General features: G+C 44.1%; 1 protein-coding gene across 1 annotated transcript in view; it reads left to right on the plus strand.

Moving 5' to 3' along the window:
* Positions 1 to 25630, plus strand: part of ETV6 (ets variant 6) — a 247791-nt gene that overhangs the window by 201542 nt on the left and 20619 nt on the right. The window contains exons 4-5 of the mRNA XM_011953757.1: positions 5033 to 5167; positions 20968 to 21513. Of these exons, the coding sequence (XP_011809147.1) occupies positions 5033 to 5167; positions 20968 to 21513 (681 nt within the window). The remainder of the gene's footprint in view (positions 1 to 5032; positions 5168 to 20967; positions 21514 to 25630) is intronic.

A 25630-nucleotide genomic window follows, 5' to 3' on the forward strand; every position in this document is an offset into this window, starting at 1 on the left:
GGCCGAGGTGGGCGGATGACGAGGTCAGGAGATCAAGATCATCCTGGCTAACACGGTGAAACCCTGTCTCTACTAAAAAAATACAAAATAATTAGCCAGATATGGTGGCGGGTGCCTGTAGTCCCAGCTACTCGGGAGGCTGAGGCAGGAGAATGGCATGAACCCGGGAGGCAGAACTTGCAGTGAGCCGAGATTGCGCCACTGCACTCCAGCCTGAGCAACAGCAAGACTCCATCTCAAAAAAAATAAAAATAAAAAATCAAATGGGTTATGAATTTTCCGAAAAATGCCCTTTGAATTTCAGCCATTAGCTAAGTTAGATATACAGTGCTGTGGCACGTGCTCTTTATTTTCAGTAGGCAAATAAATATAACTTATTTTTAAATATATTTTTTATCCCAGAGACTGTTTTGGGGTTGGTTGGTTGGTTGTTTGAGAAAGGGTCTCACTCTGTCCTGCAGACTGGAGTGCAGTGGTACAATCACAGCTCACTGCAGCCTCGACCTCCTGGGCTCAAGCAATCCTCCCACCTCAGCCTCCCGAGTAGCTGGGACAGTAGGCATGCATCGCCGCACCCAACTAATTTTTGTATTTTTTGTAGAGATGGGGATCTCACTATATTACCCAGGCTGGTCTCAAACTCCTGGGCTCAAGTGATCCTCCTGCCTCTGCCTCCCAAAGTGCTGGGATTATAGGTGTGAGGCACAGCATGTAGCCAGATTTTTTGTTAGTAACACCTTTCGGATGTGATCTCCTCTCCTACATATATGAAAATTTGAAGAATACATCAAGAGAGCAGGCTGGGTGTTGAGGCATGCAGGGACACTGGAAATGGAAGAAGATGGAGGGCCGTCTTCATATACTTAGAAACCTGCTATAGACAAGACACATATTCTGTGTTACTTCAAAAGCCAAAACTAAGAACCAAAGTACAGGGATTGCAGGGGAAGCCAGATTCCACCTCAGCAGAGAAACTTTCTATCAACTAGAGCTGTCCAAAAATGGTTTGCTTGTGCCGTGGCCAGCTACCCATCACTGGAATTACCCAGCCAAAGCCACTTCTTTCTGGGAGAAGGGGAGGTGGGAGACTTTTAGTGAGCAAAGTTTGAGTCAATCTAAGAAACCTCTAGAATCCTGTCTAGGTCTAATATTCCCAGTTATAATTGGGGCACACTATCACTGCCAATCATATGCACACAGTGCATGCACAGCAAGTGGTCCCTGTCCCTGTGGTGGTGATGTGTTTTTGCTGAGCCGGCCGCATTCCCTGACCGAGCCCCTGGTTGCTGAGGAAACATGTCTGTGCGTGGAATGACTCAACTAAGGCCACACTCCTGGGTCTTAGAACTAAGTTTTTTCCTGGCCCAGTACCCGGAACCTCAGGTCCATGCTCCCACCCATAGCCACCTCATGGATAGCATTTAAGATAACTCCTGATACCTTATTAGTCTCGTAATAGGTTTATGGTCTAGGTAGGAAACTGGCTGAGTCCAGTTGACCCGCCCCTCCCCCTGCTTCCTCCTGCACACTCGGGAAGAACCCCTCTGTCCCTGCTCCCTTGGCCAGCGTCAGTATGGACGGCTGAAGCAAGCCTGCGCAGAAGGGAGGTGTGCGGCAGACCACGTGTCAGCCCCCCAGAGGCTTAGCCCACCAGGTCAGGATGAGGCATCCAGTGAACCCAAGACTGGGAGAGTGACCTCAGTTAGCCTTCTTTACCCTTTCTGGAAGGGGAACATAAAGTTGGCCGTGACCCAGATACTCCTCTGTTCTCCATGTAAGACCTCCTTAGAGATCTACGCAACTGTCCTAAGCCACTAGAACAAGATCAGGAATAGTAATGATGGGAGTGTTCCCAGCGGTGGTGGTGGTGGTGGTGAAAGCAATGACTAGTGTTTACTGAGCTCTTCCTGTTTGCCTCACGCCATGATGAGCTCATTACATAGACCACCTTATTGAATCCTTACAACGACCCCACAAGGTAGATGCCATCAACATTGCCATTTTATAGATGAGGAGACTTAAGGGGCATGCCTGAGGAGGCACCAGTCTGACTCCAGAGCATGGCCTCTTCGCCATGCTGCTGTCTTTCCTCAGTTTCTCTCTCATGAGAACATAGAAGGAAAAGTCACCTGCCTGCTCTCCAGCCCTTGTTTGAGCCACCCCAAGCCCAGAAGCAGCCACCAAGAGGGGTCCAGGGAACAGTTTGTGCGCCAAACCCTACTCTGGGCGCTTCTTGTCCTTTCCCTCCTTTAACCCTCATAGCAAATGCTGGAGGTCAGTGCCATTATTTGCATTTTGCAGAGAAGTTCAGGGACTTGCTCAAGGTCACCTGGTGCACAGGAGTTGGGACTCCCATCCAGGCAGCCGTGCCCACCTCTGCAGTCAGCACCTCCCACCACCACACCAGCTCGCCTGGTTAAGTGAACCAAGCTGAACACCATCACAGACACTAAATTTATATTTCCTGGCCTCCCCTTCCAAAATGGATACACTAATTACTGACCTTTTTTTTTAGTAATAGTAATCATCAGGAACACATTTTTCAATGTTTTCATTTTTCTATTCCGCATACTACCAAAAAAAACATTGATAAAACCCAGCAAGTGTGAGGCCATGTAAATTAGCAAAAGTTCAGGAAGTCATTACACTAAACCAAAAGAAACAAAGTGTTGATTAGGGGCTTATTTTTGTATGAGATTAAAATACGAATCATTAAAATAGGACTGTATTTCAGGCTCCTTATCCCCGCCTCATCAGAGACATCACCATGACTACTAGGTTTGGATTCAATGAATTCCGAAGCCGTTCTCAGCTCTCAAATGCAGTCATGGGTGCCATGGTTCTCCCTTATACATAGCAGTTTCAAAAGTCTGGTCCAGGATACCTCTGTATCTTCCTGCCCATCTCCTTTTAATAAAATACCTAAGTGACATGGTGTCTGCAGGTCTTTGAAGTATTTTGCTTTATTTAGTCATGATACTAAGTAGTGGCAGAAAGTTATACGAACAGCAACCAAATTTCAAAGGTAGAGGAGGGAACAAAGTCAAGGCGAAAACACAAAATTCCCTCAGGAATCCCTTAGAATCGTGTATCCTTAGAGCTTTATTTAGTATCAGTGATAGAGGAGCAGGTGTTTGTAGAAAAAAAAGTTAATATGGAACATTTCTCAGGTCCATGCTGAGCTTGAAAGAAAAAATAATATAGCAATATCTTCAACCCAAAATATGCCTTGAATTTAAGTTGGTAATTAAAATATTTGTTTAAAAAAATCGCTAAAATTAGAGACAAAGGCCCATTGTTTGTTATTACTGCTGACCGCCTATCTGTGTGTGGAGAAGGGTGTGAGGAGATAGTCAGAGGCCTGTGATATTTTAAAGATTAATCACCTACCCCCAAAGGGTTTTGAGGCACCCACCTGCATTTTCAACTTGGATCTAAGAGTCAAGGGGTGGGACAAGACCATGACACGTTTTGGGTTTGTTTTGATTTTTTTTTTTTTTTTTGAGACAGAGTCTCACTCTGTCGCCCAGGCTGGAGTGCAATGGCCGGATCTCAGCTCACTGCAAGCCCCGCCTCCCGGGTTTACGCCATTCTCCTGCCTCAGCCTCCCGCGTAGCTGGGACTACAGGTGCCCGCCACCTCACCCGGCTAGTTTTTTGTATTTTTTTAGTAGAGACGGGGTTTCACCATGTTAGCCAGGATGGTCTCGATCTCCTGACATCGTGATCCGCCCGCCTCGGCCTCCCAAAGTGCTGGGATTACAGGCTTGAGCCACCGCGCCCGGCCTTGATTTTGTTTTTGTTTTGTTTTGTTTTTTGCTAATTAATCCTTGGACACTTCAAATACCAAATATATCAGAACAGAAAGGTGCCCGCTCAACCCAACCCCTACTATCTTCTGACTATGGCCTGACATCTCTAGATGATTTTCTAGAGACTGTGGAACCTTGGAACAATGCCTGTGTGCATTTTTAAAGGAGGGAAGCATCCCAGAACATGCCAGTTCCTTACAGAGTATCTTGAGTAGTTACCACCTCCAACTGGACTTGTGAATTTTTTTCACGTTTATTCTTTTCCTGCCTAGGATTGAGGTTGGTTAAAAAGGCATATTTTTCTCTGTAGGGAAGATTTCTATGAAGAATCTATGAGTTGTCATTGCAGCATTACAAATGTTCTTAATGACTTCATAATTCTTCGAGTAATCTGAAGTGCAAGCTAAGATAGATGTAAAAAGAACATCCTCACAAATATAAGAGCAATAAATTGGGATCGTTTAAATTCCCTGCCACTGTTAGGCAGCTACTGAAGCAGTTCAGTAATGTGGGAAAATGTTCAAAACCTAATGTGGAGAGAAGAGAGGATACTCAACTATTAAAAGCCTGATTCTAACTATAGAACTGTAGATAGTATTAACAGGGCTTCTGTATCTTAGTGATGGGATTCTAGGTAATGTTTTGTTTTCTTTCTGATTTTCTGCCTTTTTAAAACATTTTTGGGGCCATGCACAGTAGCTTACACCTGTAATACTAGCACTTTGGGAGGCCTAGGCGGGTGAATCACTTATGCTCAGGAGTTTGAGGCCAACTTGAACAACATTGTGAAACCCTGTCTCTACTGAAAATACAAAAATTAGTTGGGTGTGGTGGTTCACACCTGTGGTCCCAGCTACTTGGAGGGCTGTGGTGGGAGGATCACTTGAGCCCGGGAGGTGGAGGTTGTAGTGAGCCAAGATCGTGGCATTGCACTTAAGCATGGGCAACAGAGTGCGACCCTGTCTCAAAAAAAAAAAAAAAAAGTATATGATTTTCATGATCAAAAAAGTTTGATTTAAAACTTCACATAGCTGTGACCTTTTGAGTTTCAAGTGCTGCATTCGGTGTCCTGTGAGCTTGGTGAGGGTAGGGGGTGGCAGGCCTGTTTTCTCCCCAATTATATCTTTGGCACAGTGCCAGGCACATAGCTGCTGCTCCGTAAATTGTTGTTGGAAAAAAAATTTTTCCATTTCCTGATTTTCCTTTCCTTTTTCTTTCCAGGTGATGTGCTCTATGAACTCCTTCAGCATATTCTGAAGCAGAGGAAACCTCGGATTCTTTTTTCGCCATTCTTCCACCCTGGAAACTCTATACACACACAGCCGGAGGTTATACTGCATCAGAACCACGAAGAAGGTACTGGAAGAGGCTTCTCTTTTCTTGACTGAGGTTTAGACAAATCCAAGAAGTTTAATTGTTAACTTGATAAGCTGGTCTTATTTGTGTAAGTTCACTTTTCATTCAACAGACAATTACTGAGTGCTTACGATGTGCAAGATACACTCTTGGTTCCCTGAAGCTCATAATCACAGTGAAGCAGTGAGATGGATGTGCACAGAAGCACAGAAGCGTAACCGTATAGTAGGCACTGTAAAGGTGTGGTGGAAGAGTCAGTGACAGCCAGGTACAGGAAGCAGGGTCTGCTCATAAAGGAAGCAGCTCTGGAGTATGCCTTAGAGCAGTGGTCCCCAACCTTTTTGGCACCAAGGACCAGTTTTGTGGAAGACAATTTTTCCACCAACAGTGGAGGTGAGGGATGGTTTGGGATGACTCAAGTGCGTTACATTTATTATGCACTTCATTTCTATTATTATTACATTGTAATACATAATGAAATAATTATACAATCCACCATAATGTAGAATCAGTGGGAACCCTGAGCTTGTTTTCCTGCCACTAGATGGTCCCATCTGGGGGTGATGGGAAAGAGTGACAGATCATCAGCCATTAGATTCCGTAAGGAGTGCACAACTAGATCCCTCACATGCTCACATGGACAGTTCATGATAGCGTGTGTGCTTCTATGAGGATCTCATGCCGCTGCTGATCTGACAGGAGGTGGAACTTAGGCAGTAATGTGAGCAGTGGGGAGCAGCTGTAGATACAGATGAAGCTTCACTCACTTGCCCACCGCTCACCTCCTGCTGTGCAGCCCGGTTCCTAACAGGCCATGGACTGGTACCGGTCAGTGACCTGGAGGTTGTGGACCCCGCCTTAGAAATTCAGCAGGATTTTGGCCGGGCGCGGTGGCTCAAGCCTGTAATCCCAGCACTTTGGGAGGCCAAGGCGGGCGGATCACGAGGTCAGGAGATCGAGACCATCCTGGCTAACACGGTGAAACCCCGTCTCTACTAAAAAATACAAAAAACTAGCCGGGCGAGGTGGCGGGCACCTGTAGTCCCAGCTACTCAGGAGGCTGAGGCAGGAGAAGGGCGTGAACCCGGGAGGCGGAGCTTGCAGTGAGCCGAGATCTGGCCACTGTACTCCAGCTTGGGCGACAGAGCGAGACTCCGTCTCAAAAAAAAAAAAAAAGAAAGAAAGAAAAAGAAATCCAGCAGGATTCTGATAAGGTTGAAGTGAAGAACATTCCAGGCAAAGAAATGACATGAGGGTGGGGTAAGGCTTTTGGAACAGAGAGCAGTTAGATGACTTGGATTATAGAGCTTATCTTCCCCCACTCTTTTATTACAAAAAATTTCAAACATACTCCAAATAAAATAAAATAAATAAACCCCTGTGAGCCATCACCCTTGCCTTCACAATGATCACCATTTTGTCATTGCAGAGCTAGTTCAAGGGGCTTAGCTTGGAACCAGAGTGTAGAGAACTTTGATTTCTGGAATATGGAGGAAAGAAATGGGAAGTCATTGAAGATGTTTTTAGCAGGGGGTAGTAGAAGCTGGAGGAAGGAAAGAAAAACACCCAAATCTATGAACTCAGTGTTGGGTCAGGGCTTTCTGCATCAGGCATCACAGGAGGCTGGTTAGAGTGCACTCAGTGTCCGTGTTTATTTCAAGTGTCCCGGGTGTTCCTCTTAATCATTGATAGAAAGCAAAAGACCAGAATTTAATTTAGGCCCTGGACCTAGTTCCACAATAGGTGCTGGGGCCCAGAAATAGAGTATAAAAACCTTACTTGAGGCCGGCCGCGGTGGCTCACGCCTGTAATCCCAGCATTTTGGAAGGCCAAGGTGGGCAGATCACAAAGTCAGTTTAGTAGAGACGGAGTTTCATCCTGGCTAACACGGTGAAACTCCGTCTCTACTAAAAATACAAAAAAAATTAGCCGGGCATGGTGGCGGGCACCTGTAGTTCCAGCTACTCAGGAGGCTGAGGCAGGAGAATGGTGTGAACCTGGGAGGCGGAACTTGAAGTGAGCCAAGATTGCGCCACTGCTCTCCAGCCTGGGTGACAGAGTGAGACTCCGTCTCAAAAAAAAATAAAAAAAAAAAAAACATTGAGCCAGGCATGGTGGTGGGCGCCTGTAGTCCCAGCCACTCAGGAGTCTAAACTGAGATCGCACCACTGCACTCCAGCCTGGGCGACCGAGCGAGACTCCGTCTCAGAAAAACAAAACAAAACCAAAAAACACCTTACTTGAACACCATTGCATTAAACAGTTGAACAGCTCGAGCACTCAGTGATGGATCATGCCTCTGAGGGTCATGATACCCACATCCTCCCGCTTGGATCGGTCAGACAACAGACGTCCAAACGTGCACCAATTTCTTCATATGTACTTTTCCTTAGGTCCAGATTACTAGGGACCTCCAACCGTGGTCCCTTGGGGCATTTCCTTAAAATGATTGCTCATCCCCAAGAGCAGGGCTAACATTTTTGTTTGGTTGTTGGCAAACCAAAAGATGAGAAGTTTCTTGTTTTTCCTAATTAACACTTCACAAAAGAGAGCCTGACTCCTGGCGACTGACATCACCTCCTTGTGCCAAGCATTTCACAGCAGGGCCCCTCGCTTCCGTGATGGAGAACGAACAGCATTTTGTGCAGGCTCCCTGCCTTCCTCTCATCCTTTCCTCCCCTCACTCTACCCTTGCTAAATTTAGCAGCTGCCCTCCTCGCCCAATTCGGTTTTTCATTCTTTTGCTCTTCCTGCCATGTGCATTTCCGGCTTGCATAATAGCCAGCAGCCACTCTAGAGAAGAGGAGGTGGGTTTACTGAAGCTTGACATTAAGGCAAGAAATATATTACCTAGCCTGCCTTTCAGATACAAAGGGTATGTGATAGGTTTTCTTTCTCTCTCTCATTCTCTCTTTCTCTCATTATTTTTTTTTTTTAATCTCATTTGGAATTTCTAGCCCCATTTTATTCCTGAGTGTGATTGGAGGCTTATGGTCTTTCCTCACAGATCCTTCCTCTTTTCCCCTTGGCCTGATTTGACTCAGAAGTAGGTGTGTTTGTTGTTCTCATTTGCAGGAGCTCAGCAAGAGAGAAAGCTGGCTTACTCTGAGAGCTACTCTCAAACCAAGTAAATACAGATGTGCCACCGCATATGCCGTAATGAGCTTTCTCTCAAGTATTATGATGTCGGTAGTGGTGAGCTCAGTAGGTACGAGAATGGAGCTAATGAGGCTGAGGTCAAGGGTGTCATTGCTCTGCAGACCAGTTAGCTCTGCTTCAGACCCAGCTCTTAAAAGTAGAGCATTTTCAGAGACCATTCCTTAAAGCTGATGGCCAGGAAGCAAAGTCTGAGAGCATATGTCCCCTGCCTTTGTCTATTCAGACAGGGCGCATGTGCTCCGATGAACAGATGCACACGACAAGGAGAGAAGTGTAGGTCTTTACCAGGTGGTATCCAGGGAGAAGAACTGTCCAAGGCAGAGGTGACATGAAGAGGTGGCCCTCTCCCTATCCCCCTGCCTTTCAGCTATATAGTGCCCTTAATGACAAAGAGAACAAGTAGAGAGGTGCATGGATCAGCACAAGTTTCCTGCCTCCAGCTGCTTCCTCTCTCTTTCCCTTCTCCACTGAAAAGAAAAAAATCCAGCTCAACGTAAATTGTTTCCAGAATCAATACTGTTACATTTAATTATGAAGGATAACAGATGATTGATGTGGGCATATGTTAACATACAGAAAGCTCTGGTTCTGAAAAAAAAAATCTGTCAAGTGAAATTATACATACCAAATATTACTTCCCCAGTGATTTATTTTACATAACTGGAAATACAGTTCCATATAAAAGTATGTTAACCCAAGATGACACATGTTGCTACCAACTTGGCATAAGTAAGTAGGTAAGTGGGTAGGTAGGTAGGTGGGTAGGTGGATAGGAATGACAGAATGGAAAGAGAACAAGGCCCAACTCAGCTGTTAAGCAGCCTGGCACAGTGAAGCATGCACGGTCAAGTGCAAACACAAGGCATCATTCAGCCGCCTTGTGATTTCACCTCATCGTGGCCACAAACTTAACCAGTTCAGACATTCATAATTTCACAATGGGCATTTATGTCACAGTACAAATGTGTCTTGCTCAATCTAGCACCAGTTCCCCACGTGTATCCTCTATGACTTTCTTACATTGAAATCATGCCTTCCTTAGTAGCCACGTGACAGTGCTAGAAGCTAGGAAGTTGGTGTTAGCTCAGAGGTTCCCCTCCATGCCCTGACAGTAGACGAGGATGATCATCATGCTAATTCAAACTCTCTATATGTGAACATTCATTACCTCTATAATGTACTCCATTCTGAAATCACATCATGCCTTGAGCAAAGCAGTCCTCAGATTACACTTACCTCTAGAAAAACCAGCATTTTCACCCTTTTTCCTTACTTATCAGTTATGGGAAAGGAGGGTGATTTTATATAATTTAGTTAACCTTATAATTTTTCATCCATACCCACACACTTATGACAGTGACACAGGGCTCCATCAGTAAGTAAGCAAGGACTACATATCAAATATTCAGGCAAAACCAGAACCAGACCATCCTCAACAAACTGGGGTGAGTGGGTGTGAGTGTGTGTGTGTGTGTGTAAGTGTTTTAAAGGATGAGATCTGGAAGTCAGGAAACCAGGTCCTAACCCTTCATTCTGCCAGAACAGATCATAAGGGCTAAAGTTTCTCAGTTCTCTGACCCTGTCTCCCCAGTTATAAGAAGGGGGTTAGACTAAATGGTTTCTGCAGTCTCTTACAGCTCTCAAATCCCCACATTACATCCAAGGAATCTGAGTCTTCCTGGGCGATATGAAGATAAGACGTATTCCCTTCCTTCGGGGTCTTGAGCATCTAAAATCTAGAAAATCATAGCAGTGTCCTGCCTGGTGTTGCTCAGAAGCAGGAGAAAATCTCTTCTGTCCTGATTTGTCTCACCTTATTGAGAACTTCAGATAACATTGCCCCTCTGAGAGTGGCAGCAAGAGTAGTGTCATTCACTTATTTCATCATAAAAAGCTCAGTTTAAGGACATTCTTTTTCCTTGACTGTTATGACTCATTTTATCTTTGTAATATGAATTAGAATGCAGGTAGGTAGTTATGTAGAAAGGAGGTAAAGTAAACAATGATATTACTGCTTTCACAAAAACCAGGAGGCAAAGCATCTTTAGAAATAGCAGACCAGCAAATGACTATAAAATAAATTTATTTTATCACGTTGCAGGTGTGTTGATAACTTCTTTTCATACCTTAGATTCTTTTATTTTGGGTTTTATCCCCATATATATTTAATTGTCACTTGTCCTCTGGTGTTGAAACTACTTGAATATTGGCCCCCTTCAAGCTCAGTGGAAACATAAAATAGGCCTCCCTTCTGGGCTAAAGTCTCTGAATGGGACCAGCTCCTCAGAACTGCCCCATGGGACTGAATGTGCAGTCTGTAGGGAGAAGGAGCAAGATCTGGATTTCTCCAACGTTCTCATCCCGTCACCCCCTTGGAGCTTGATAATTTCAGCTCTTCAGTCCCATCCTTTCCTCTGCCCCATCAGAGATTATGGAGCAGTGATTCTTAATCACTTTAATTTGCAGATATTCACACATATGCAGGGCTGAGATTGTTTCTATAGCACTGGGTGCAGTTTAAGGTGGCAGTTCTGCTCTGGGACAACTCTTTATCACGAGGCAAATGTGGAAATCGCAAGTGGTGAGAAATTTCAAGCCTCGAAGTACAATTGATCTCAATGTTTCTTACAACTAGCACATGGGAATGGCTCGATAATTGAGAGAAGTCATTTCTTCGTGAGAGATGGAGAGGGTGGCGTGTGTTCTGTGATGACCCACAGAAGTTTTATTTATATGATTGCTTTATTGAGGGGAATCGTACCCCTCCTGCCCCCCACCAAACCCAAGTGCCGAAAGACTGCTTTGGCGGAAAAAAATTGTATACAATTTTAATGAGATAATTAAAGAAGATGAGGTGTATGAATCTGCTTCTTAATAACAAAAGGATAGTTAACAGTTATTGGGTCCTTGTTGTGTGCCGGCCCTGTTCTAAGCTCTTATATGTTTGAATCATTTAATCCTCACCACCACCCTATAAAAGAAGGTGATATTATTATCTCCACTTTATAGATGAAAAAATAAAGGTTAAGAGCAATAAAGTAACATGCCCCAAAATCAAGTAACAACACTGAGATTTGAACCCAGGTGGGGTTGATGGCAGTGCCTGCATTCATTCCGCTGCACGGAATGAGGAGACCAAAATACATTTTCATAAATGTTTGTAGTGCAGGCGCCCTGAAAATAGAGCACATGATTGAAAGATGAGTAGAAGTTGTGGAGATGAGGACGCCAAAGCAGTTTTCAGGTCACCTGACTGGGGTACAGTGTGTGGCAGGTCCCCTGCTTACGTTGCTGCCAAATTTATACCAAAAAATGTCAAAGATGACTTTTGAGACTCCAAAGTATGTCTAGTTCATAATATTAAAAACTCTTGCTGAGTTGGACTGAATTCACCCTTGTAGATGATTAACTCCCTTGGGATAGACGGGCTTAGCATCATGAAAATCTCCCAGCCTCTGAGAACTGTGGGTTCTGAGCCAGGCACCGGCTTCTGAGAGCAGAAGCACTGGCTGTCACCCACTCCCTGAGGAGATCGTGCCTTGAAAGCTGGCCCCTCACTACAGTTGCTTAGTAGGCACCAGGTAGATGCAGTCGTTAGCTGCTCAAGTCACATCCTGTCACGGTTGTTGTAAAACCACTCGATTCTCTAGTTTTGCTGGAATCGTGTTGATGACTGCAGGGTCAAGGAGGCTGTGGGCTGGGGTTTGACATCTTCGTTACACATATTAACTGTGTAATACGTGACAGAGCCAGAGAGCATGCTGGCACGTATATGCATGCACTCTAGATCCCGCAACTACCTGGGTTCTAATCCCAGCTCCCCAGTTTACCGGCTGTGTGACTTCAGGCAACTGCCTTGGGTCTCAGATCTCCACCTGTAATAGAAGGAAAATGACAGGGCCTATCTCAAAGGGTTGCCGTAAGAAAGAAATGAGTCTCCAGCCTGGGCGACATAGTGAGACTCCGTCTCAAAAAAAAAAGAAAAGAAAAGAAAAGCAAGAAAGAAAGAAATGAGTTAATATGGAAATTAGAATAGCCAGGGACTCAGTAAATGTTACTCATTATCGCGATTCAGTATTTCTGACTGTTATTTGGTTGTTTTCCCCCCTCTTTTTATGTAAATTTTTAATTGGGATGAAATACACAACATTTACCATGTTAACCATTTTTAGGTGTACTTCGGTAGTGGTAAGTCTATTCACAATGTTGTGCAGTTGGTTTTTCCTTCCACTTTTCTTAACCATTCTCAATATCGCAACTGCACGCACTTTGTGCAAACATCAGGTTTGTGCACCTTATACGTAGGGAAGGGCTGTTGCCTCCCTCGCTGTTATCTACGAACACCTTCGTGGATTCATCTGCACTATGGTTTCTGTGGGAAAATACATTTAAAGTGCCAATCTTCATTACTTTCATAACACAGCCTGTTTGGAAGTGAGCACTGCTTGCATTCTATGTTACCTTGCAATACCTGGCAAGCGCTGAGTCCTCCGTGACCCCTTTGGAACCTTTGTATTAAACTTCTGGCTGTCTCCTCCCTTAAGAACTACAAGGTTAGCCTTTTTGCACCCCTTTCGGTTCTGGGAATCTTGAATCTGGCAGAAGGTAATGACAGGTCCCATCAGAAACAGGTCAAGATCTTGACTTCCTGCTCTCCCTGGGAGCTGGGCCTCCGAGCACCACTTAACACCTTTTTCCCTTGACCTGGCCTCATTCCAGCCTTCTGCAAGTCCTGCTTTCCTCTCCAGGACCTTTCTTCCTGCTTTGCCTCCTATATTTCAGGGCGTAGGGCAGCATGACCTTTTACCTTCTGACCCTTGCCCCTGCTGTAGCATGTGTTTTTTGTGACGGTGTGTAGGGACTGGATTGTGCAGAGATCCTCTTTGCATCTGGGCCCTCGGCCTATTACAGAAGGGATCCTCACCCTCCCTGCCTGCACCAGGGTCCTCCAACTGGAGGCTGTTTTTAGCCCTAGGGCTAGCATGCTCTCTTAAGCCAGAAGTTTTAGGGGCAAGAGATCCCTAATATGCACGAATGACTCTCACAAGACAGGCAGGAAGTCTCCAAGAGACTTCCTTTACCCCTAGGGAAATGCCATCTGATCTTTGAGATAAGGAGCTGGGAGCGGTTTGATTTCACCTCCAGAGAAGGAAGCCCTCAGTTAAGGGGTCATCTTGCTCTTTTCCCCACTCCAGGGCCTCTCCGCCTTATCTCTCTGCCACCTGTGACTCCAGGCCTTATACATGATTGAGAGGTTTACCCAAACAGACCTAATTGGCTTATTGGAAATCCAATCTCTTGATTTCTTAATTCACTTCTTTTGTGCTGCTTTATGGAGACAAAGGAGACTCCCCTATACTGCCTGTGAAGAGCAGGACAGTCTGCAGCCCCGATCGTGAGGCCTCCTGGGTCGGCAGATGTGCATGTACTCTCTCTACTGATCCCCTGGAAAGGTGGCCTGTTTGGAAGCAGTCCTGCCCAGGCCTGCTGCAGTCATGAAGATTAAGCCTCAGAGTACTACAGGTTACCCATTTTGTTTCGTTTAGCCCCTTTCATCAAATGCTTATAAAATTCTAGGAGCGTACATAGAGTTTATTATTGGTAACCTCAAACATATGTGAATCATCCACTCCAAACTAGGGCAGTTTTCTTCTCAGGCCCTCCAAGGGAGTTCAGTGACATTGGCACATTGTGGGGATGAATAGGCTGAAATGCCAGGCACACAGTCAAGGGGAAAGGCTCCAAACCAAACAGAGGTTGAACCTCAGGTAACTGGAGTAGGGGGTGTATTAGTTAGCTAGGGCCGCTGTAACAAAGTACCCCAAACTGGGTGGCTTAAACGACAGATATTTATCATCTCACAGTTCTGGAGGCTAGAAGTCCAAGGTCAACATAGTGTGCTAGAGTTGGTTCCTTCTGAGAGCTTTGAGATAGGATCTGTTCCATGACTCTCTCCTCTTTTTGATGGTTTGCTGGCAAGCTTTGGCATTCCTTGCCTTGGAGGTCTCTGCCTTCATCTTCACCTCCTTTCTTCCCCTGTGTATGTCTCTAAGTCCAAAGTATACTTTTTATAAAGACACCAATCATATTGACTGTTCATAAAATGACCTCATGCTAACTAGTTGCATCTGCAAGGACCCTCTTTGCAAATAAGGTCACATCCTGAGGGTACTAGGGGTTAGGACTTCAACTTATGAATTTTGGGGGAGAGATATTCATCCCCTAATGGGCATAGGAGACTGGAAGTGGTATATGAAATATAGTTTGAATTCCACCTCAAGACCTTGAGCTTATGACTTCTGTCTAGCTCTGTGTATCATTCATACTTCCCACTAAATTTTAACAAAATGACTGGGATAGGGAGAAAGTGAAACCCAGTGGACTGAGGCTTGAGTGAGCATTACCTGCTGGGCCTGTTGATTTGCGTCTCCCTGGTGACCTTCTTCTCTGACCAGCATCTGTGGGCTTAGGAAAAGCACAATGGTGGAAATGTGATCCTGGTGTGTGAAATGCAAACTTGATCTTAGCTTTTGCTGTACCCTGGAAACTTACCAGTCAAAACTTTCACCAAAGGCAGATTTTTGTTTGTTTGTTTAGGTTTACTAGTTATTTATTATTTATAGCATGATTAAATTGGGTCAAATTTTTATGAATTTTTAAGTAGAGAAACTTTCCTAACAAGAGGAAAGGATAAGAAATCAGACCTTTGTGTAAAGAAAATTACCACATTTAAAGTCCTGGTTTATTTTAGGCTGTTTGGCAGTGAGAAGAAGGGATTATTTGTGTCTAACAGAGGTCAACAAGGAAGAAGGTTTGAGATCAGAAAACACTTCCAACCAGAATGACAGTTCCCTGCCAGTCCTTGGTCTTTCTTCCTCCCTTCCTTCTGTGTCCACAGGGACTAATTATGTCTGGCTTTCCCTCCCTCTTCCTTGTATATTTCCCTTCCATATCAAGACCTTCAGAATGAGGGCAATGTGGATCATTTCCCAGTTTTCCAGCTGGGCAGCTCACCAAGAACAAACCCAGACATCAAGGCCAGACCAAAAAAATCTTCTTGTTTTAGACAGAAGACTCCTACATCTGGGGGATTTAATGCACCCACTGTCCGCTCAGTGCATTTCCTGTGTCCGGAGCTTCTCTGCCTGCCGGCTCTGGTCTCGTAAGTTTCCATGCCCTGTTGCCAACTTATAATAACAGAGGCGGCAGGCAGCAGGCTAAGAACGTCATAGCCCACTCGGTACACGGGCGCTGCTTTGCAGACCGAAACAAAGCTTGCAAGGTCTTATTGCAGGCCTCTCGGCCTTGACAGTGGTTGTGCCCAGACCACCAGGAGCCTGGAATTAAATACCCTCGGATCCAGTTCTCTACTGTTAATGTTATCAGCGTCATCAAGTACTTCCTCTTTGAGTGATCTCTGCAGAGAAATAAATAAATAAAGTTCCTCCAAGCCCTGTTCCTGCCTGGATCCTAAGTCCAAAGTAGAATCTGAGTTGGATTATCCAAAGCACTATCACCCTCCTGCATTGTTCCCAAGGTCTGGGCAGGAACGGAGAGTGAAATCTCTCCAGGACATTACATCAGTTCCTCCTTTACCCTTGGCATGAAAGTTCTTCCTCTCCTGGTCCTCCCAGACTTCCTAAGGCCTGGCCTGAGTGCACACCCACACACTAAGCCTTGAAGCCCAGGACATCAAAGAAAGCCTGCAGGTAACCAGATTACTGACCAACGCCTGTGACTGTTTTGAAATTTATAAGATGGGAAATGGATTCAGGAAATGGGATTTTTCAATACATGGTCTTCATCATCCTTAAGTATTTTAAACCTTAATAAGCTTTTAAGTAAAGAAAGACATTCTGTAAATGGCATTTAGAAGAAAATATAGGAAAGTTCAAACTGGAACTGTCTTCAGTTGTTTACAGTGATCATACTCTGTGACAAATGAAAAGTGAACCATGGACAAAAGATAAATACATTTCTATGGGCAGCAGAATTGAGATCCATATTATCTATAAAAGAAAAGTTTGCCTTATCTCCAGAAGATTACAGATCATTTTAGTCGGTGCCTGGTAAGCATTTATATGCATTTGGGTTAAAGTGAGGAAGTTAGTGCTTGTCATCCCAACCTATATCCTTGCAAGGTTAATTAAGCACTTTTAAAAAAAAAAAAAAAAAGCTTTTTATAACAGGAAATATCAAACCTATACAAAAGTAAAGAGAATTGTATAATGAATCATCATGTACCCATCACCAGTTTTGATGGTCAACTCAAGGCCAATCTTGTTTTCCCCTATGGTCTACCTCCTCTCTCCTTCACCATCCCAAATTATTTCATATATAATTTTCCTTGTAAATAGTATCAACAGGCTGGGTGTGGTGGCTCACGCCTGTAATCCCAGCACTTTGGGAGGCTGAGGCAGGAGAACGGTGTGAACCCGGGAGGCAGAGCTTGCAGTGAGCCGAGATCGCGTCACTGCACTCCAGCCTGGGCAACAGAGCGAGACTCTGTCTCAAAAAAAAAAAAAAAAAAAAAAGTACTTGCTCTTTGACCAGAACAAGTCAAAGACCTAGTATCAACATAGGTCTCAAAAAAAGGCTCTATAAAATCAATCACACAACCATCATATCACTTGAAAACTAGTAGTTCCTCGGTATCATCAAATAATCTACTAGTGTTCACTTTTTGCCAACCGTCTCATAAATGTTTTTTACAGCCAGGCGCGGTGGTTCATGCCTATAATCCCAGCACTTTGGGAGGCCGAGGTGGGTGGATCATCTGAGGTCTAAAGTTCGAGACCAGCCTGACCAACATGCAGAAACCCCGTCTCTACTAAAAATACAAAATTAGCCGGGCATGGTGGCACATGCCTGTAATCCCAGCTGCTCAGGAAGGCTGAGGCAGGAGAATCGCCTGAATTCCAGGAGGCGGAGGTTGCAGTGAGCCGAGATGGCTCCATTGCACTCCAGCCTGGACAACAAAAGCCAAACTCCGTCTCAAAAAAAGAAAAAAATGTTTTTTACAGTTTGAATCAGAATCCAAACAACATCTATACATTGCAAATGGTTAATGTATCTCTTAAGTCTTTTTCAATCTATAGGTTCCCATCTGTATCCTTCTTGTGTGTGTGTTTGAGCAGTCCCTCTCTTCGGGTTTTTTTAAAGAGGTCAATCATAATTAGTATATTCATATATATAATACATTATAAATATTAGTGTATACTTATATAGTATTAGTTATATACCATATATCAAATATACTATCATACTATACATATATAGTATATTAGTATAATCTCCCCCTGTACATAGTTTCTTTTTTTCTCTTGTTGCTTTCAAGATTTTCTCTTTATTTTTGGTTTTCAGCAGTTTGACTGTGGTGTACCTGGGTGTGGTTTTTATTTTACATATCTTACTTGAGATTCTTGGATCTTTGAATTTAGTGTTGTTGATAATGTTGTTACCAAATTTGAGGACAATCTAGCCATTAGTTTTTTATTTATGCTACCCTGTTTCTTTCTATGTTCTCCTTCTTGGACACCAATTACATGTGTGTTAGACCATGTGATATTGTTCCACAGGTCACTGAGGATTTGTTTTGTTTGGATTTCATTTTTACTGATCTGTCTTCAAATTTTCTAACCCTTTCTTCTCTCATCTCCATTCTGCTATTAAGTCCATCTAGTCCAGTCTTTCATTTCAGATATTATACTTTTCAGTTATAGAATCTTTACTTTGTCTTTTTTTAAATTCCATTTCCCTTTTGGCGGGCTCTATGTGTCATCATTTATTACCACCATTGTTTTCTTTTAGGGCTTGTACTTATTTATAATAGCTGCTGTAAAGTTTTTCTGTTTGTTTGTTTGTGCTAATTCCAACAGCTGCATTATCTCAAGTTCTGTTTCTGTTGATGGCCTTGCCTCCTTATTATGAGTAGCATGTTTGTATTTCTTCTCATATCTAGAAAATTGTGACTGGGTGCTGAGCGCGTTGAGACACTGGATTGTGTTCTATTCCACTGAAGAGTGTTGACTTTTGTTCTAGCAGGCAATCAAATTACTGGCTAGTGACTTTGAATCTGTAGAGGCATGGTCTTACTGTTTCTATTTTGCCTTTTGCCATTAGCCACATCCCCTTGTCCTGGGTTTTTACTCCTACATTGTGGTCATTCAGGGGTAACAAACAGCCTGAAGTGTTTACAGAGCCTTCAAATTTGATGAGACTCAAACTCTGAACTCTGTCTCCACTGCAGTAGCCAGTAGCTGAGATTTCTGCTCATATCTTTTCATTATACAACTGTTGCTTTTCACTCAACTCCAAAGGGTCTCCCTGGCACTTGGGCTATTCAGTAGTCAGACAAGAATTTGAGGAAACTTTTACATTTAATCACTCTTCCCTCTGAGGCTCCCACTGTATGGGATTTGTTTCTTCAATTTTCTGCCATTCTGGCAGCTACCTACTCTATCTCGAGCAGCTTTCTGTTTATCTTCTAACTGCCCTGTGCGGCACAGACTGGGGAGGAGCATGCAGCATAGGGCACTTAGGAGATCAACGGAACCAGGGAGAAAGCTGTTTAAACATGGACCTTACTCTGTGCAGGTCCCTTCTTTCAAGAGTGAAATCCCGGTTTTTGTCTGCCCTTGATACCTTCAAATAGTTTTTTCAATGTATGTAATACAGTTTCTTTCATTTCTATCCATAGGACGGTTCCTTTGGTACAAGCCACTCTACCGTTGTTGAAACTGAAACTCCCCCTTTCCTTGTTTAGATAAGTGGGGGCAGATCATAAATCATCTTGCTTTTCATATCTAACCATAGATTCTGGATGCTAGTCCTTAGCAAAATATTGAGATACTCCTCATTCCTTTTTACATTTACATAGTACTCCATTGTTTAGAGATATATACTATAATTTATTAAATCAGTCTTCTATTGATAGCCATTCCAATGATGAGGTACTTTTGAACTCCTGGCAGTGGGTTATACAGCAGTCACAAAATAAGCCCTTTGCTTTCAAGGAGATGATCTTTTAATATTATGAACAATATTTTTGTTCAGTGTTTCGTATGATAGATGAGATCTAGTAGAACTTTCAAAAAAAAAAAGTCCCTATTTTCTTCTTAACCCTGTGTAAAACTTAAAACCACCGTGTCTGTCTCTGTTTACTGACCCTGTCAAATTACTGAATTCCCTTTATGTGTTCTTTATATATATATTATCTTAATGGACAAAGGTGATATGTTTGACTTGCTTTACTTAGAACTGTGGACAATTCTTTGACCAGAACAAGGACAGCAGCAAGCATGCACATCCTTTTGGTGAGACTGCCCTGGGAAAAGATGTGGCCAGAGAGAGTTCATTGAGTTGGGTGAGCAGCCATGTAGAAATCTCCATTTTTATGGGCAGATTTCTGTCCTTCTGCACCTTAGCAGGGACTCCTGGAGCCAGGTGTGTGCTGGTCCATTCCCCTACCCAGCCCTCAGAGCTACTTCTGTTGCTGAGCTGTGTACACTTCTGATCTTATCCTTGCACACACGTCACCAGCTTGCAACTTCGAGAGAGATGGGTTAGAGGTTTTGTGAGAGGTGTCCATCCATCCTTCTTCTTCCTTACCTCTGCCTGTCTCTGAGCACTTGTAGGGTCTGTGCACTCAGAAGCAAAGTGCTCCCAAAAGTTCTTTCAAGTTCAGTAAGATTGTCATTCTGTAAATTGGGGCCACTGTGCCTGCTTAGAGCAGGTTTTGGTGACTTTGTCTCGTAGTTTCTATGTTGCAGTGACAGATATTGTCATGAGTACACAGATTCTAAAATCTGACTGGAGTCTGGTTCTAATCTCCTAACTGACTATTAGGAGATGGTGTGGCCTTGGGTAAGTTGCTTAACTTCTTTATATCTCAGTTTTATCATCTGTAAAACAGGGATACTAGTGGTATCTCCTGGTTAGGAATGCTGTAAGGTGGGGTTTTTTTTTCTTTCTTTCTTTCTTTTTTTTTTTTTTTGAGACAAAGTTTTGCTCTGTCACCCAGGCTGGAGTGCAGTGGTGTGATCTTGGCTCACTGCAACCTCCACCTCCTGGGTTCAAGTGATTCTCATGCCTCAGCCTCCCGAGTAACTGGGATTACAGGTGGGAGCCACTGCACCCAGCCAGGAGTGCTGTAAGTTTTAATCAGTGAAATCCAGCATCTAAGATATAGTTATTACTAATAATTATTACTAATATGATTAACATTATCACTAATACTAATAACTCCTAGAGGTAGAGAATATGAAAATTTTAGTTGTGAAAATGTAAGTCAATGAAAGCATCTAGAGAGAAACCCCTGAGAACGCTTCCACCTCTGAAAGTGACGTAGAAGAGTTAAATGATGACCAAAAGATGGGGAATGGACGTTTGGCTGCATTGTGCTTACAGGCCACAGGTAGGTGATTAACGGAATGCTTGTAGACATCCTTAGGTTGCCTGGCAATAGAAAAATAGTTTCAGTATGCACACTTGACATTGTTAAGTGGTGAAAAAGACACTGCAGTCTGGGGAGAAAGGTTCTTTACACATACCTACACGCTCCTCCATTTACCGCCTGTAGAGCCACGGGGAGGTTCCTGTCCTGCCAACTCACCATGATTGCCTTTCCCTCTGCTCCGCAGATAACTGTGTCCAGAGGACCCCCAGGCCGTCCGTGGATAATGTGCACCACAACCCTCCCACCATTGAACTGTTGCACCGCTCCAGGTCACCCATCACGACAAATCACCGGCCTTCTCCTGACCCCGAGCAGCGGCCCCTTCGGTCCCCCCTGGACAACATGATCCGCCGACTCTCCCCAGCTGAGAGAGCTCAGGGACCCAGGCCGCACCAGGAGAACAACCACCAGGAGTCCTACCCTCTGTCAGTGTCTCCCATGGAGAATAATCACTGCCCAGCGTCCTCTGAGTCCCACCCGAAGCCATCCAGCCCCCGGCAGGAGAGCACACGCGTGATCCAGCTGATGCCCAGCCCCATCATGCACCCTCTGATCCTGAACCCCCGGCACTCCGTGGATTTCAAACAATCCAGGCTCTCCGAGGACGGGCTGCATAGAGAAGGGAAACCCATCAACCTCTCTCATCGGGAAGACCTGGCTTACATGAACCACATCATGGTCTCTGTCTCCCCCCCGGAAGAGCACGCCATGCCCATTGGGAGAATAGCAGGTGAGTGAGCTCCTCTCTCGTTGCTCCAGCATCTTGGAGACCTGACAAAGCCCCACTCTCCCCTGTGATCTTTGCAGCCAGCCTCGCACCATTCCCAATTAGGCACCCTCCAAGGCTCTGTGAGGGCAAGTGGAGGCTTCTGCCTGCATGAGGCGAAATCCCTAATGGCTTGGTTAATGAGCCGCTGGGATCGAGTAGTTAATGAGCCTCAGAAATGTTAAGAAACAAATGTCCTACGTCCAGCTTACAAGGAGAGTCACATCAGAATCAAGGCTAAGCGAAAACATTTAAAATAAAAGGATTATGAGCATGCTAATGGCCCTGTCCTGAAGTTTCCAGCAGCTAATTAATGACCAGACATAGCAAAAAGAAGCTTTGTCTCCGATTCAGGCCTGTAATTCCATCCTGCGAGCAGTAACGTCATGCAGCCTTCACCTTGGGAGCGGGTAGGAGAGGAAAACAGGATTATGGTATTGGAGGCAGGTGTTGCTGGGCCATTTGACAGAGGAAACCACTCTCAGATTCTCTTTCATTTATGATAAGAAGCCCAAATTTGCTTACTTAAGGGAAAAAAAACCAATGGAAATCAGTGGGGAAAATACCTGCACATTGTCTGTTTCCTAGGATGCTCATAATTTACGTGAACTCATTCTTCAGAAGCTTAATCCTCTAACCATGTGACAAGGTTGGCTCTTTTCATAGAGCATTACTCCATTAGTGGGATATTTGTTGAGCACCTGCTGTGTACAAATAAATGCATTAGGAGTAGGGATACAGAGCTAATTTAACAAGCAATATCTTATTCCCCGAGGAATGTAGAATACAGTGGGAGAGACAAAGGTGAAAACCACTAAGATACAAGGCAGAGTGAAGTAAGCCCCATTTCCCATTCATTGTATGTATCAGCATTCATTGAGCACCTGCTGTCTGCCAGAGCAATGAAGCGCTGTAGAAACAAAGCAGAAGGAAGGTGTGTTTTGACTGGAGGGACCAAGCAAGGCTTTGCCGGGGAGAGAGTGTGCCACTGAAGTGATCGAGCTTTCAATAGCGAGAGGGAGACCTGGAGGCAGGAGACAACAGACCTGTTCAGGGAAAGGAGGGAAAGGAGAGAAATGCCCTCTCCTCCCTGAGCCCATAACCTGGTCAGAGTCCCAGCTGACCATCAGGGTGCTGCCATGCTGATGGCAACGGAATAACAGGCTCCTACAAGCCTACCTCTGCCTTGAGGCCTTGAGGTACTGTCCCTTTTTTATTTAAATCATTTGTTTCTAGATTTTTCTCTGGCCCCAAGTGCACCACCAGTGTTGCCTCAGTTTCATTATTACAGATAATTTACATCAGGGATGTTGAATCAAGAAAATAAAATGACAAACAAAAATGACTTACATGTTTTAAAAACTATGAAAAAGGAAATGATATATGTTTGGGATTCAATTCAAAATGATCCTGCAGAGTTAGGGGGTGGGGTGTGGGTGGGGTCTACATAAAACAAGGCTAGCCATTACTAGCTGGTGGTTATATGTCTGGGTGATAGATGTGTGGGGGTTAATATTATTGATCTCTCCGCTTTTACTTGCACATTAGATTGTTTTAATCAGCAAATGAACAAATAAAACTGGGGAAAAAAGAATAGTAGATAAAGAAGCAAAGAGCTTAGGCAAAACACGTGAATTTCCCCAGATAATTGGAGAAGGAGGATGAGGTCAGTGTATTGCTGTGAATTCTGTAAATGACGCATTGTGCTTTCCAGGCAATACCCTTCTTGTCTATATACCCTCTTGTCTTGTTTCTTGCATGGTGTGTGCAGCAGTACTTGACATTTTGCAGATACCTTTTGCTTGTTTATAATTCTCAGGACCGCTCTTAAGGTAGCTCATTACTGCAGTATTCATCTTATGTAGAAGGGTCATTTGTACAGGGGAAACCACAAAGGAAACTGAGCCCCGGAGAGGCAAAGGCCTTTGCCAAGGTCAGATAGGGGCCCTGTGACCGAGGTGTGCAGGACAACCCTTGCTGCCCCATGGCTGCTGTCCGCAGTGCTGCCCTCGTGGGCCTGGCTTGCTTCCCAAGATCTCTCCTGTCTACTTCCCAGGTGACACTGCCTTCACCACTCTTTGGGAATCTACCATAAGCCCATGAATCAAGAAAGATACATGGGTTAGACTTGAGGAGTTATTTTTCCATTGTTTAGTAGGTTTGTAAATTTCAAAATATTAGTCTCTTAAAATTATATTACTTTTTTTTTTTTTTGAGACAGTGTCTCTGTCACCCAGGTTGGGGTTCAGTGATGTAATCTCGGCTCATGGCAGCCTCTGCCTCCTAGGTTCGAGTGATTCTCATGCCTCAGCCTCCTGAGTAGCTGGGATTACAGGCACACGCCACCATGCCTGGCTAATTTTTTTGTAGTTTTAGTAGAGATGGGGTTTCACCGTGTTGGCCAGGCTGGTCTTGAACTCCTGGCCTCAAGTGATCTGCCTGCTTTGGCCTCCCAAATTGCTGGGATTACAGGCATGGACCACTGCACCCAGCCTATACTAGTATTTTTTTCATCTCATTCCCCAATACCAGTGTTTGATGATGGATGCAGCCTCATCAGTTAGGAAGCTTGGTAGAATACTGCACCCACCAAATGATGAGCCTGGGTGTCTATGGATGCCCGCTCTCTCAAGGGCACACAGAAATAGGCAATATGTGCTTTTCTTGATGGCTCTAGGAAGTCAGAATATTCATGTAAAATAATCCTGGGGCCTAGATCTTTTGGGGGAATGCATTAACTCCTTCAGTATGACACAGTGTCCTAAAACTAATTACCAGTGCTATAATGCCATATTCAAAAGTTTTTAAATCTCCCAATGTATATTTTAACTAATTTAACCAAATCCAAATTTAACTCATTCCACTGAAAGGCATTGTTTTTCTCTGAAGAAGGTAGGACTCGATAGTCCCTAAAGTTCCTTCCAGCTCTGCCAGTCTGTAGTCTGACAGTCTTGATTCTGTAACCCTCCCAAGAAAACACAAGTTTTAGGCACTTTTGTTTCTTTGAGGATAACCCTGTGTGTACTCCACTCTTCTAATATCTTTCTGGACTCCTCAGATCCTTGTAAAATTGATTCTATTTATTGGAGGTGAAATTCATCGGGTGATGCCTGTGTACAATGTAAAAGTTCTGTCATTACTGAACAGCCATAAAAAGCCTTTAAATCTCCATAAAGCAGCTGTTAGATGAGAAAACTTAGCTCCTTAAAGCGTTTTAAATGAGCACAGTACAAAAAGAAATGAAGGTGCTGCTGAATGTCAAACTGATGAGTACTATAGCTGGAGGGTATAGATGCAAATAGTACTCATGAATGTGGATCACAAAACGAAGCTAAATTCTTACTATTCAGATGTGATTTGTTCAGGTGCCCTAGGATTTAGGCATTTGGACACCTTCTGTGTATAAGGCACTGTTCTGCATTCTTGACGGGGTGGGGACAGAGAGGTATAAGACACAGTCTTTATCATGAAAGAGCTGAGCACAGTTAACTATAAAAGCAAAGCACGTGACATGTATCTTAGAAGGGCTCCTGTTAAGTACCACAGGAGGTCAGAGTAGGGATGTCAGGGGAAGCTACGTGGAGGGCTGGCTTTTAGCTGGGCTTGGATGAATGCTTAGAATGTGGACAAGTGGAGATTAGAGAAAAAGAGGTCATTCCAGATGGAGAAAACTTACCAGGAGCAAGCAAGATAAGGCTCAGTGTGTTTTTTCTATTTCAGGTAGAAATGTAAATCTGCAAGTTGAGGTCATTTAAAAATCTATCATTTTTCAGGCTGGGCATTGTGACTCACACCTGTAATCCCAGCACTTTGGAAGGCCGAGGCTGGCAGATCACCTGAGGTCAGGAGTTCGAGACCAGCCTGGCCAACATGGTGAAACCCGACTCTACCAAAAAATATAAAAATTAGTCAGGCATGGTGGTGCACACCTGTAGTCCCAGCTACTGAGGAGGCTGAGGTGGGAGAATCGCTTGAGCCTGGGAGGTGGTGGTTGTAATGAGCCAAGATTATGCCACTGCACTCCAGCCTGGGCAACACAGTGATACCCTATCTCAAAAAAAAATACATACATATATATATA

The sequence above is a fragment of the Colobus angolensis genome, unplaced genomic scaffold (genome assembly GCF_000951035.1).
Source record: "Colobus angolensis palliatus isolate OR3802 unplaced genomic scaffold, Cang.pa_1.0 Scaffold11, whole genome shotgun sequence".
NCBI classification, from domain to species: Eukaryota; Metazoa; Chordata; class Mammalia; order Primates; family Cercopithecidae; genus Colobus; species Colobus angolensis.